The 15612-nt window shown below is 33.6% G+C and overlaps 2 protein-coding genes across 2 annotated transcripts; one reads left to right on the top strand and one right to left on the bottom strand.

Annotated features, from left to right (window-relative positions):
* The first annotated feature begins 496 nt into the window (after nt 1-496).
* LOC129759349 (ladderlectin-like) lies at nt 497-6661 on the top strand. The gene is made up of 2 exons (XM_055756775.1): nt 497-876; nt 6658-6661. Exons 1-2 carry the CDS (start codon nt 497-499, stop codon nt 6659-6661), a joined length of 384 nt encoding a protein of 127 aa, XP_055612750.1.
* Nucleotides 6662-13057: 6396 nt separating this feature from the next.
* Nucleotides 13058-15204, bottom strand: LOC129759352 (CD209 antigen-like). The gene is made up of 2 exons (XM_055756786.1): nt 14835-15204; nt 13058-13113 (listed from the first exon to the last, which is right to left on the bottom strand). Exons 1-2 carry the CDS (start codon nt 15202-15204, stop codon nt 13058-13060), a joined length of 426 nt encoding a protein of 141 aa, XP_055612761.1.
* Between the last annotated feature and the right edge of the window lie 408 nt (nt 15205-15612).

Raw genomic sequence — 15612 nt, forward strand, 5'->3', positions numbered from 1 at the left:
GATATGAAGAAAAGTTTCTTCCTTCCTTTCCCCACATTACATTTTTTATATTTTTCAAATAAGCAGCGAAGTAAAACGTTGATAAGTTTCACAAATTAATAAATTATTAAATATATATCGTTAGTATAGCTTTTATATTACGTTGAATAAATGATGATAATTTTCGTTTTTTTTTCACTTGACATGGGATTCCCGATGGTTATCGCTGGAACAATTGAAAATATTGTTGAAGTGGAGATTTTAATTTAATTGAAAATTTCTCTTTATCAAAAAAGACCCAACAAGCCAAGCATCGTTGGGTATATGTAAACTGTTTCAAGTGCAGTGAACAAATCCTGAAATCTTAGAAAATCTCTGTGAGTTAAAAAAATCGATTGTCGTTGTACAAATCCCCAGGTCAAGTAACCAACTTAAAGGCTAAGTTTCAGCCGATTTAACAGCGATTTCGTTGAGTATAAAAAGCAGTTCGTCTACTGATTTCCATCAAAGTTTCATCATGCTATCCAAGGTGTGCATCTTCCTGTTTACTGTACTGGTGTCAAGTGTGGTATCAGCCACTCTGAACGGTACCTTAAGTTCAAATCGAGCCGACAATCCGTACACGGACATGAATATTCAACTAACCTTCGCGGAAGCTTGGCGTCATTGTGCATCCAAGGGGCTACAACTGCCTACGATTACATCGCAGAACGAATTCAACAACTTCCTGCTAGCTATTTCGTCGGACATGAATGGAAACTGGTGGCTTGGGGGTGTAGATTTCGGAGACCAACCGGGAACATTTGTGTGGATCCACAACGCGGAACCTGTGCAAAATCCGAACGGCTACACCAACTGGGGTAAGGGAGAACCCAATAATGCAGGTGGTAACGAACGGTGCCTCTCAGTAACTCAAAAATTCTGGAACGATAAAAAATGCGGAAATAAAATCCGAGTTGTTTGCCAACAAAAAAGCAATAACTGCTAGAATTCACAGAGTGAAACCATTGTCCGAAGAAGAAATTAAACAATAAAAAAAACATTTGTTAAGTAATTATTCGATTTATACAATTGAACCTGTATGAGCGAGAGTTCAAAGGGCTGGACGTTTTATTCTCGCCTAAAAAATTTTGTTTCTTATGCTTTTTCAATGATAATCCGTCATCCCTACAAAGGTTTTCAGATATTGAGTCATAAAAATTCAAGGTAGAAATTAGATGAGATTTGAAATGTAAATCAAAATATTATGTAACGCAGAACAGCTTGATGCGATACAAAATAGCCAGAAACAACTTTTATCAATTGGGCTTATCAGCGGTCTGTATCCATCATACAAATCCATTAGAACGTGAGATCTTCAAGCATTTTGATAAGCTCCGAACGACATGAATTGGGATTCTTTTTACAGTGTAGATGTAGATGATTCGCATATGCTGGAGGAAACTTAACTCAGTTTTTTATTGTAACTTTTTTCACTTTATATTGTACTTTTAGATAACTACTTTCCAATTGAATTAAAAAAATTCAAAAAGGAATGCATCGTTAAATCGCTATATTGAAGTTTTCATTCCGCCGCACATGCCATTAAAATTCTAATCATTCAAATTACGACGATTAAAACCATATAACAAACAATCATTGGCAAAAAGAAAAAAAATACAACAAGTAAATACGGTTCAAAAATAGACACTTGGCCAAAAAAGTAAGAAACGCGGAATAGATAAAATGTGAAATGCGAAAAAATCGACAAGTAGCTACTATTCGCAGCGAATCTTAAAAAGATGGCAACGTCGATAGAACTGTTCTCGCATAAGGAAAGCTCAGTTAGGCCCATGGGTTGCTACGTTTTTGCTCGTTTGAAGTGTGCGTAAAAACACGCTCTCAAACCACTGGGCTTGCTATACATGGGAATTCTCTTTCTGAGTTTCTCATGTATAGTTAGCTAGTGAAGAGCAAAGGCGGGAGCAATTCATGGGAGCTTTTCATCAACATGCCCTCTAGCCTAAAATTTCAACACCTATCAAGCTTTCTCCTATTGGCGCACTAATGCCTGTCTATCCACCTTTCTTTCAAATTAATTTAAAAATAAATTCTCTCTAGTTTTCATTCCGCCGCACATGCCATTAAAATTCTAATTATATTGAAATAGCAATCATAAACATTAATCCAGCATACAGTCAAAGATATTTTAATTGGGAACGATCGAAGTTAGCTGAAAAGAGTGAAATTCAAACAATAGGGAAAGGAATGAGGAAAAGAGATATGTCTGGCTTATGATTTTCATCAAATAAGAGTACAGTGTTGGGTAGGACACAAATAATAATACAGTGTGGCAAATAAAACAAATAATAATTAATCAAACAATATCTTTTATTGTTTTAAAAGTGTGCTTAAATTTTTTGGAACATTTTAAAGTACACCTTTCACTGGACCGTTAAGCAGATTTCCTCGAAAATATTATTCTTTGGTTCATCTCGACCCTTGTGTCCAGACGTGCCTTCCGGGCAAGCGTATTTATCACTAAACATCTCTTGTTTCTCTATTAATTTTTATAAAATTTGTAGCTTGTGGAGAGCTTGTAACGCTTCGTCGAGAAATTTAGTTACTAGCAGTATTTGTCTCGATTTTTACAAAGGTTTGTAGTTAAAATGAGATAACCAATCTACAACAAACAAATAAACAAATGTACTGCCATCTCAAAATGTTCTGTACATCAATTTTTTTTCGATAGTTTTTATCAATTATCACAAAAAATAACGTTCTTGATTCGAATCGTATTCGTTTTGCATGAAGCTGTCACTTTTGTTTGACCAACGGCCTACTAAAAATAATATAGGGCTAGGTGGGGTAATTATGAACAAAATTTCTTCATTTGGTACACTTACAGCCACCATATGGATATTTCTTGTCATAAATTCTGAAAAGCTGCCAACAATGAATGTTTCCGTGCTCTTCATCATTCCGTAGAGCAACTTTTTTTGTCGAAACCCACGTCCTTGAGATGTCGGTTCATAATTACCCCGTCTGTTCATATTTACCCCTCTGTCTAGAGGGTAATTATGAACACGGATAACGAAATTGGTATAAAGCTTTTGAAAAGTAACAGAAGTCATACTTCATAGAACAACAAAATAGCTTACATTAGTTTTAAGTAGTTTTAAGTATTGTAGTCTACATAGTTTGACTTAATAAATAAATAAATTTACCCATAGAAAGCAGTGTATGGTGGTTTTTTACTTAAAAAATTATGTTCATAATAACCCCAAAACCTGTTCTTAATTACCCCGAACTATGTTCATATTTACCCCTTGACTTGTCCAACATGATTTATATGGTATCAGAAATCAGCTCAACACAAGATAATGATTATAATTTGCAGTAATAAGAAAATGGGTTGTTCTATAAAAACTCAATTAGATTCATGTGTAAAACTCGAAAAATAAACAAATGTAATCAAAAATAAGATGTAAAGCAACAGAAAAAATAGCCATATATTGTTCTATGTTTATAGGTTTTTTCTATTTTTTGTTTCGGGAGTTTAATTTCTTTTTGCGTCTTTTACGTTGTGGTTGGTTTGTTTTTTTCCGTTCCTTTATGTCGATGCAGAACATTTTTATTGAACAGAACCTCTCCATACGAATGAAATTTTAGGCGAGTTATTCTACTTGATAATTTGTAGGGCTAGGTGGGGTAATTATGAACAAAATTTCTTCATTTGGCACACTCACAGCCACCATATGTTTATTTCTTATCATAAATTCTGAAAACCTGCCAATATTGAATGTTTCCGTGCTCTTCATCATTCTGTAGAGCAACTTTTTTTTCTTGGTCGAAACCCACGTCCTTGAGACGTCTGTTCATAATTACCCCGTCTGTTCATATTTACCCCCCTGTCTAGGGGGTAATTATGAACACGGATTACGGACTTGGTATAAAATTTTTGAGAAGTAACAGTATTTATACGTTACATTTACCCATAGTAAGCAGTGTATGGTGATTTTTTACTTAAAAAATTATGTTCATAATTACCCCAAAACCTGTTCATAATTACCCCGAACGCTGTTCATATTTACCCCGAGACTTGTCCAATATGATTTATATGGTGTCAGAAAATCTCAATTCAACACCAAATAATGAAAATAATTAGCAGTTATAAGAAAATGGATTGTTTTATAAAAAATCAATTCAATTCATGTATAAAACTTATAAGTTAAAGAAATGTTATCAAAATTTAGAGGTAAAACAACGCAAAAACAGCTATTTAGTGTTCTTTTGTATTGTTTTTCTCCATATTTTGTTTCGGTAGTTAAATTTTTTGTTGCATCTTTTACGTTTTGGTTGGTTTCTTTTTCTTTCATATCTTTCTGTCGTTGCAGATCATTTTTATTTGATAGGACCTCTCCATACGTGTGAAATTTTAGGCGAGTTAGGCTACTCGATAGTTTTTACATCCGTTTTAAATGTCTTACGCAGCAAATATCAAGTTTCCACCTGGATGTCGTAGGTGCTGCTTTTCACGTACGTGCGAGATATCATGAAATTAAAGCCTATACATTTACAGAAAATTCTATTTTTTTGAAAGATGGTTGTTTCACAAATACACCCATTAAAATCTTCTTGGATCAGTGAACAGTCATATTTTGCAAGGCTTGTCAATTCTATATGAGCGACTGTTTTTAAAAATATTTACACTAATTAATTTTTTTTATCACCTGTACGAAATATCACATTAGTAGCTCTATTTTCTCAAAACAAAATCATTACTGCAGAAGTTTTCATCACCAAACTGAATGAGAAAATCTTCAAACAAAAAATTTTCATTTTGTTCTAAATTTTAGAAAAATGTATTCGAACAAATAAAGATTGAAAAAAGTAACTAAGTATAAAAATAAGACTGGAAGAAAATAGATTTTGGATCTTTGTTATCCGAATGTAACTCATAAACAATTATTCTTTGCTGTAATTCTAATGCTCTCAATAGCAGCACGTTGTCCAAACATACAAGAAAATTTATCTTTTTGATCTATGTTTTGTGGACTTATTCATCTATTAAATTTATCGTGGTTTTTCATATATTTTACTGTTGATCACAGAGATTTAAGGTTCATAATAATGTTATATTTCACGCGGTAATATATAAAAGCTCGAGCAGCAAAGCTTTTGTTAAAAAATGATGAATTTTATTTTTAGTATAATAAAAAATTTCTCCAAGTCTAGTTTATAACCTTGTTATTTATCAATACAAAAAAACTGGTTTTGACAGGACTTAAAACCTTTATTCGGTGTTAGAAAACTATTCCTGGGATACAGGTTTTCGGTTTCGGTATTACTATCTTTTTTTTTTACTTTTCTACAAGCATGTTTATTTATGTTTGATTGGGTTCTTTACATTCATGTTTTAAGCGAGCACTTGTAATAACTTAAACAAATATGTAGGGATTGCTTTCACAAATCACAGTTAAATTTAAAAATTAATTCATCAAGGTTAATGTCAGCTCTGTTTGTGTTCAATGTATATGTAAGGTATAGTGTAAAAATGCGTATTACTTTTATTTTTTCTGATCTAACCAAAGTGCTCAGCTCAGGGAACTTTAATTCATTAAATCCAAAATTACGCATACTACTTCGATTAATAATCTTGATTTTACTTATAGTCAACCACCAGCAATTTCGTATTTTAGGACACACCGAAATTTTATGTTCAATGTCCTCAATAACTTGAGGACAAAATTCACAAAACATCGATGGAACCGATCCGAAGCGAAATTGTTTCTCCGCGCACATTATTTTTTCATTCACTTAAAGATACCATGACATCTGATGTTCAGAAGAAATTGATTCTGAAAAAACATTTTTCCAAATTTTAATCCAGTTTCTGTTAGGGTATTTTTGCATTATGTGTGGGATCGGCAATCGCTGAATATAAAGTTCATAAATATATGACGCAGATGGATTTTCTATTACTCTTTCAGGTAAATAAGGAAGTTCTAAAAGAAGTGTTTTGAGATAATGTGCGTTTATAGGAAGATTTTTCAAATTTGGGGGATTTCCTGCGCTAAAAATCATGTTGACGAAATAAGGAGAAATTGTTCTTAATTTTATGAATCTGGATATAAGCAATGCTGTACATTTAAATTCAGGCGATATTAAACCTAAACCTCCTAATTTTTTAGACAAAATTATTTGATTAAATGACACCCTCAAAGATATCCCAAACCACAAAAACGTCCCGTACATTGATTTAAGTTTGGCAATGTATTTCTTATTAATTGAAACTATAGAAGCTAGGTACCATATTCTAGAAGATGCATAAGTGTTTAAGTAAATTACTTTTTGGATCAAATTAAGTTTTCTAAATTTATTTTGATGAAGTACAAAACTTAATTTCCGTATAGCTTCATCCCAATTCTTTTCCATCATATTTCGATAACAATTATTGTACCAAACGCCAAGTATTTTAACGTCATCTTTCAGTTCAATCCATTCCGGTATTCTGTTACTAGAAATAGCCCCAACTGCAATTGATTGAGTTTTTTGATAGTTCACTTTTGCTCCGAAAAATTTCAAACTCTTCAAAAATTTGTTTTATTCTTCCAATTTTATTAAAATTTACTACTACGATACTTATATCATCCGCATAACTATTGATTAATTCATCATTCTCATTTAAAATTTCAGATAAATTTGCAATTAAAGGTTCTAGATAGAAACAAAATAGTAACATAGATAAAGGGTCTCCTTGACGTACTGATCTCTCTATTTTAATTTCTCGTGATAAATTTCCATTTATTAAAATTCTTGAAAAAGAGTTTTTCAAGCAACTGTTTAAAAATACTATAAACTTTCTATGAAATCCCATTTTTTCCAAAGTTAATAATAAGTTCTCATGATTTACTCTGTCAAACGCTTTTTCCAAATCAAATGATATTAGTAATCCAGGTTTCTTCTTGATATTCAATTCACAAATTTTATCTCTTATAGAACACGTCGTTTCAAAAATATTTCTATTTTTGTTCGAGCATTTCTGAGCTTTTGAGAGCACTAAATTATTAAAATTGGATAATCTATTTTTAATAATTTTGGACACTAATTTGTAATCAAAATTTAGAAGTGTGATTGGTCTATAATTACTTAAATTATTCCCTCCTTTCTTTTTAATCAATATAACTACTCCATTCATAAATTTTTAAGAGTTCCTACCATTGATTACTTCGTTCGCCATTAAAAGAAATTCTTTTTTTATCACCTCCCAACATTTCACATAGAAATTTTTTGTAAGACCATCACTTCCCGGGGACTTTTTAGATTGACTCTGTTTAATAGTGGCTATCAGTTCATTATTTGTTATTTCATTCATCAGTTCATTATTTTCAGCAAAATTTTCTGGTATTTTGTATTTCGGATCGAAATTTCTTCCGCCACTTCTAGTCGGTTCTCTTTTGAAACTATTTTCATAGAATTTCAATATTTCGTTGTTTATAACTTCTTTGTTTTGTTCTTCTATCCCATTTATTTCCAAACTATCTATCAAAGTTTTCTGTCTACTTTTAACTTGTTCACTTATTTGAAAACACGATACGTCTTCACCTGAAATGAAGATTTTCCTGTGAATGAATAAACTGTTCGTCATTGTTTTTTGAAGTGCCAACATTTTTCCTTTAACTTTATTGATTTCAACCAGAAGCGATGGGTCATTCAGATAATTGTTATATAAATGATTAAGTGCTGAGTAATAAAATTCTTCAGTATCTCTAAAACGTTTCTTTATTGAATTTTGTTTCCATTTGAAAAAAGCAACAATTTTAATTTTACAATATTCCGTCCACCACGATAACCAAGAGTCAAAATATCTTCTTTGAGTAACCCAATAATTCCATTTTTGTTTAAACTCTATAATATTTTCATCATTCAATACAATTTCATTTAAACGCCACAAGCCTCTACCAATTGGCTTTCCAAGATTTTCTAATTTAATTTTCAAAATAACCGCCTTATGATCCGAAAACGAACACACATTTGATTTAACGTCAACAATATTACTTTTCAATGCCTGTGAGATATAAAATCTATCAAGTCTAGCTCCTGATCCGTTTCTGATAAATGTAAAATCATTTTTATTTTTATGTTTTATATTCCAAACATCATTAAGATACAAATTTTCAACTACAAATTTTAAAGATGCACTGTAGTTTGAGACGTGGTTTGCATCTTTTTTATTGATCACGCTGTTAAAATCACCTCCGATTATTAAATTTTCGTAACCGTTATTAATATATGAAGATAAGTTTTGATTGAAAAATTTCTCTCTTGAGGTTTTATTTTGGCTTCCAGATGGGGCGAAATATTACAAATTGTTATATTATCGTTTATTTTTAAACTAATAATTCGAGTATCAATACATTTTTTAATGTTTGAAGTTTTTATGTGATATTTCACTAAAATAGCTGTTCCTCGATTAGAGTTATCAATGTTGAAAAAAGTTTAAAACCGTTAATTTCAAATTGGTTACACACCTCCTGAAGCAAAATTATATCCAAATCCATAACGAAAATAAAGTTTTTAAGCGCATTTATTTTATTAGTATTTGAAATTCCATTGAGATTTATTGTACAGATATTATACGAGAGCATGTTCATCATACCCTCTGATTCACAAGTTTTAACGTATCACTCACTCAAATCGCAATCACTCAAAAGCATTCATCCGTGTCTCAATATCACTATCGTCATCAAGCATGAGTCCCTTATACACATTGCTGTGCAGGACTGTCCGAGTTAAGTCAAGATCACTCGCGGGAGCTTTATCAACTTCAGCACGCTTAGTATTTTTTTCAACCCGTGTCCCTGAGCTACGCACGTTTGATCTTGACCTTGAAGTTTGTGGAGAGGAGCGTGTTTTAGGTCTGCGTGTTATGGGTGCATCGTGTTGTGGAACATTGCTGACATTAGATTTCTTCATAACTAGTTCATTTAGATTTGTGAAAACAAGACCTACCTCTTTGCTTGTATCATTTCTCGTTGATTTTGATGGACCGTCTTCGCTCGATGAACTCTTATTTTTCTCCAACTCCGTGTTGATCTGAGTGAACTTTCTCGTCTCTTGCTTTCGAACTGCTCCCGCATAGTTGACACCCGATGCTATCAACCTGTCGCTCACACTTCCTCCTTGGACCTGGAGCTCCATGTAACCTGCCTCCATACATTTCCGCCCCCAGTGTACCGGCCTGTTGCAGTGTCTGCACGTCTGTTGTTGGTGTTTGTAGGTGATTAACGACACCTCTCCATCGATGTTTATGTAAGATGGAACAGCAGTATGAAGCTTTACTCGAACCGCCCTGACACCATTTTTGATTCCTTTCAAAACTGCCGGCTCGGTCCAGTATTCCTCCTTCAGCCATAAAACGTTACCATACTTTTCCAAACCTTTTTTGATGGTAGAATTTTCAGTTTGTGGAGACACATCATGTACTCTAATAGTGGTAGCGCCATCTTCCATGTACACTGCTACCTTGTAATTTATGTTCTCCAAGGTCAACACGTGAGCTCCTCCATCCAACTCAGTTGCTGCAATCGCCATCTCTGCAGAGGGAACCTCTACGAAAACCAGCGCCTTACCCGTATTGTGTTGCAAAGATCGAACGTCTGAATACTTGATCTTCAATCTCTCGTTCACAAACTTTGCGATTATATCCATGTTGACTTTACGTGACGGGATTGTGGACATGTCGATAACCAACGTGTTAGTTCTAGGGCCGTTAGACGTGAGGTGATATGCTGATGTCGCCATTTTGGCAACGTGTTTGTTTTTTGTGTTGTTGTACGAATTGAGTCTCAGAGACTCTCAAAACCGAAAACACTCTATAGAAACGCCACTACTCCGGAATACGTCTTTACTCGACTAGTACCAAAGCGAGACTAAATCCGTACGCACCACTCACTAAACCTGAGAAAACATTTGACTGCATTTTTTCCTATCAACAAAAAGCAAGTTTATACCACTATTTTTTAAACAACATAAAGACTCATTTAGATGCTGATTTAGTTTTTTTTTTTTTCAAAATTTCTGTTTTATAAACTTAAGTTTTATTAACTTTTGATAAAATTGTGTGCAAAAAATTTTTTTCAAAGACTGAAAAGATCTGGCATAGCTTTTTTTCTTAATCCGAATCTCGTTTTTGGAAGAAAAAAAAAATCAATTTCTCAAAAATTCAAAACTTAACACATTGCGGACTTAATTTAATTATGAAATTTATGAAATTTGGTCCAGTAAGTTCCTGGGATATAGAATGCCGAGTGTTGATTTTTCCTGACTAAGATTTCTTCACGGTCCTGTGTTAAGATCTTATAGAAGGGGAGGGGGGGGGGGGGTATTTTTGTGAGATATTTCTTACAAGGGGAGGAGGGGGAAAGGGGGCTGGAAATGCTTGGGTAACAAATGAATGGTCCCCTAAGTTGATGAATAAAACATTTGACTATTAAAAAGCCAAAGAAATGTCAGGAAATGTGTGTTCATAATTACCCCATAGGACGAAAACTATGGGGTAAATATGAACATTCATCTGTGCACCAGTGCGAATAAAATTTTTCAAAAATTTTTCAAAATCAAGATAAAGCATCATAAACTGGATGTAAAACAGGTGAAAACAACATTCCAGCTGGATTTCCAAAGATCAGATATTCAAAACATTGAACATTGTCGAAAACGATTTCCGTTTCTCGAGGTAATGGTTTTTTAAAACCTCTGAAATGATATCATAAGGATTTGAAAATAGAATTACCCCGTGTTCATAATTACCCCACTTGACCCTACATCCTAAATGTCGTGGGCTAGGCTTTTCAGGTATCATAAAATTGAAACCTATACATATACAGTAAAATTTGAAATTTGAAAAAATGAATCAGTGAACAGTAGTTTTACAAGGCTTGTCAGTTTGAAAAATATATACACTTATAAATTTTTTTCATCACCTCTACGAAATTTCACATTAGTAGCTGTATTCTCTTAAAAAAAATGAAGTACTGCAGAAGTTTCCATCACCAAACTGAAAGAGAAAATTTTCAACCAAAAATATAAATTTTGCACCAAATTTTAAAAAATATATTCGAAGAAATGAGCATTGAAAAAAGGATCTTAGTATAAAAATAAGACTGCAAGAAAATAGATTTTGGATCTTTGTTGTCCGAAATTAATACAAAAACAATTGTTATTTGCTGTAATTCTAATGTTCTGGATAGCATCACGTTTTCCAAACAAACAGGAAAATTGTTTTTTTTTTATCTTTGCTTTTTGGAGTTATTCACTTTTTAAATTTATCAAAGTTTTTCATGTATTTTACTGATGACCACAGAGATTTAAACTTCATTATAATGTTGAATTTCACGCGGTTATGAAAAAAGCTCGAGTAGCAAACCTTTTATAAACAAATGGTGAATTTTATTTTTAGTAAAATTAAACATTCCTTCAAATTTAGTTTACAACCTTGTATTCGGTATTAGAGAAATATTTCGGGGATACAAGTTATCGGTTTCGTTATTATCAGTAAAACTATCCTTAAGCACCACTCACTAATAAAAACATTTGGCTGCCTTTTTTTTCTATCAACAAAACACAAGTTCTTATAACTAATTTTTCAAACAAAATTAAAACTTGTGGTTACGGATTGAGCTATTTTTTTTAAATTTCTGTTCTATTAACTTTTTTCACTTTTGAAATTTTATACAGTGTCCACCGCAAATCCTGTTTTCTAAAAAGCATCCTCGAAAGTGCTCCGTCATCGGCTCATTTTTCAATATTTTTCTACTAAAAAATTACTAAATGTTCTTTTAACAATGCTTTGTATAATGCATAAAATTTAAATACATTTGTTTAAACGATAGCTCTAAAAAAAATTCGTGAAAATGGTGATTTTTTTACCCGTTAGACCCTACTTCCCCCTTAAAAATTCAAAACTTAACACTAACACATTGCAGACCTAATTCAAATATGAAATTTATTGGATTTGGTCCTGTGGATTCTGTGATATAGAATGCCGAGTGTTGATGTTTCCTTGCTTTACAGTTCTTAATGTGTTAAGTTCTTACAGAAGAGGGGGAGGGGGTACTTTTGTGACAAATTTCTTACAGGGGGAGGAGGGGGAAAAGGGTCTGGAAATGCTAGGGTAATTAGGCTCCCTAAGTTAATGAATAAAACATTTGACCATCAAAAAGCCAAAGAAATGCCAGGAAATGAATAAGAACATGTGTTCATAATTACCCCGTAGGACGAAAGCTATGGGGTGAATCTGAACACTCCTCTGTGAATCAGTGCGAATAAAATTTTTCAAAATTTCTTCAAAATCTAGACAAAGCATCATAAACTGGATGTAAAACAGTTGACAAAAACATTTTAGCTGAATTTTCTATGATATGATATTCAAAACATTGAGCATTGTCGAAAACGTTTTCCGTTTCAACGGGTAATGGTTTTTTAAAACATCATAAATGTAGATAATCCACCATGGGTGCACGGATTCACCGCAGTTTCGCCAACGCATGCGTTATTTGCATTCTTTAGATTAATAGTTCGGCATATCTTTAATGCAATGTAACACATACCCGACACCATGGCTTCGTGTGAACTGTTATGTAAGGAATGTTTTACGTGTAAGTGATAGGTTTATTTTGTAAAACGAAGCAATCACTTTTCAGCCGTAAAAAAATCATAACGTTTTCAAGGTTATGAATCTATGACAGGTATCCCGCATCCGTGTACATACCTGCCCAGCTGGGAAATGATTGGTCGTTTTTAAATGATTATTTATTTTAAGAAATAAAAGGAATAGATATGCAATAAAATCATCTTACCTTTTCGTCACAAACTTACCTTTAACCAAAGAAAACCTTTAATCTTGCCTATAGCTCCATCCGACCTTTAATACATTTCATGAAAATAATAATGAAATTTATATACTATCACAAACTAAGCCAAACGGTTTAAATGAAATATTTAATACTGCGTTACATGATATTTCGAGCACTACCTCATCCAACTCAAACGATTACGCTTGAAGATTTATAGAAAAATCTGAACTCATAATTTCCTACGAACTATCATCACAGTCTGTGCTATCACCTAGCATGAAGAAACAATCGTACTCTGATGCCATGAATATTAGAGAAATTAATAAATAACGTTAAAAGGTCAAAACAAAATTAAACAATCTCCTTTGCTTCTTACAGGAACCCGTGAAAAGTTACGTTTTACTGTCGTTGTTAAGAATTTCTGTTTTTAAGCAATTATGAAATATTTTCAACAGCAATTATTCAATCAGAACTGTAAATCACAAAAACGATAAAAAAAATTCAAGCCCATGCAATCCTGGTTTCCACCGAACAGAATGATAAAAAAATAACTAAAATATAAAGAATAAACAGTATGGACACTTCTCGCCGGAATTTGGGGTGAGTTTTAACCGCGATATACAGCCGCTCCCACGCACCGCTTGGTTTGATCGAAAAACGAATGACGCGGCGGCTTGGATGGGAAACATGTTTGAACACGTCGTCGCGGTCACCGATTCTAGAACATTAAAATAATTGAAGCCCTCTTTTCGGAACAATTTGCGAAACACTTCTAGGTAACAATTTTCTTCGTTTTTCAAACATTTCTTTCTCAACAATTTCAACCGATTTATCCCTCGTTCCAAACCCACTAATGATCGCAACCTTTTTTTAACTTTTCCCGTATATGACCGAAAGAACGAACGCACACTGTTGTCTCCCATCAAATGCAACTAAACCATAAGCACAAAAATCACTTTTTTCAGCCAGAATCGTTGAAATTCTCAATTACACGGAATTCACTTTACTTTGCTTTTTCGGAAAACACAAACCCTCGCATCGGTCTTAACTTGTGAAACAAAAAAAAATCTCACGGCACGAAACAAGGCAAAAAACACGTCCGCTCCCGATGAGTGCCAAACTCGGAATGGTTTTTTAAAACATCATAAATGATAACATTAGAATTTAAAAACAGGTCGGAAACAGCTTATAGCTATCAATTGGATGTTAGACTACCACTTTTGGAACTTTTTGTGTTCATTTATCCCTCACAACAGCGCGTATGGCACTTGTTCGGAATTACCCCGTGTTCATAATTACCCCACTTGACCCTACTGTACAAAAGCTCTTTTGTTTGAATTTCACTCTTTTTAAGCTATCTTCGATCGTTCTGAAGTACTGTATGCTACATTCTTGTTTATGATTGCTAATTCGATATCGCTATTTACCATGCATTCCTTTTTGATTTTTTTAATTTAATTGGAAAGTAGGTGTCTAAACTAAACTGCCAACTAAACTGTAAAAAGAATCCCAATTCATGTCGTTCGGAGCTTGTCAAAATGCTTGACGATCTCACGTTCTAATGGATTTGTATGATGGATACAGACCGCTGATAAGCCCAATTGATAAAAGTTGTTTCTGGCTATTTTGTATCGCATCAAGCTGTTCTGCGTTACATAATATTTTGATTTACATTTCAAATCTCATCTAATTTCTACCTTGAATTTTTATGACTCAATATCTGAAAACCTTTGTAGGGATGACGGATTATCATTGAAAAAGCATAAGAAACAAAATTTTTTAGGCGAGAATAAAACGTCCAGCCCTTTGAACTCTCGCTCATACAGGTTCAATTGTATAAATCGAATAATTACTTAACAAATGTTTTTTTTATTGTTTAATTTCTTCTTCGGACAATGGTTTCACTCTGTGAATTCTAGCAGTTATTGCTTTTTTGTTGGCAAACAACTCGGATTTTATTTCCGCATTTTTGATCGTTCCAGAATTTTTGAGTTACTGAGAGGCACCGTTCGTTACCACCTGCATTATTGGGTTCTCCCTTACCCCAGTTGGTGTAGCCGTTCGGATTTTGCACAGGTTCCGCGTTGTGGATCCACACAAATGTTCCCGGTTGGTCTCCGAAATCTACACCCCCAAGCCACCAGTTTCCATTCATGTCCGACGAAATAGCTAGCAGGAAGTTGTTGAATTCGTTCTGCGATGTAATCGTAGGCAGTTGTAGCCCCTTGGATGCACAATGACGCCAAGCTTCCGCGAAGGTTAGTTGAATATTCATGTCCGTGTACGGATTGTCGGCTCGATTTGAACTTAAGGTACCGTTCAGAGTGGCTGATACCACACTTGACACCAGTACAGTAAACAGGAAGATGCACACCTTGGATAGCATGATGAAACTTTGATGGAAATCAGTAGACGAACTGCTTTTTATACTCAACGAAATCGCTGTTAAATCGGCTGAAACTTAGCCTTTAATTCAGTTACTTGACCTGGGGATTTGTACAACCACAATCGATTTTTTTAACTCACAGAGATTTTCTAAGATTTCAAGATTTGTTCACTGCACTTGAAACAGTTTACATATACCCAACGATTCATGGCTTGGTGGGTCTTTTTTGATAAAGCGAAAGTTCAGATCAAATTAAAATCAACACTTCAACTATATTTTCAATTGCTTTAGCGATAACCATCGGGAATCTCATGTTAATTACACAATTCACAGGGTGAAAGCTGCTCATAAGGTTAGCATCAATCCAACCTCTGGGTAGTAGTCGTTTCATCTCTTGTCTAACAACTT

The sequence above is a fragment of the Uranotaenia lowii genome, chromosome 1, assembly GCF_029784155.1.
Source record: "Uranotaenia lowii strain MFRU-FL chromosome 1, ASM2978415v1, whole genome shotgun sequence".
Classification (NCBI taxonomy): Eukaryota; Metazoa; Arthropoda; class Insecta; order Diptera; family Culicidae; genus Uranotaenia; species Uranotaenia lowii.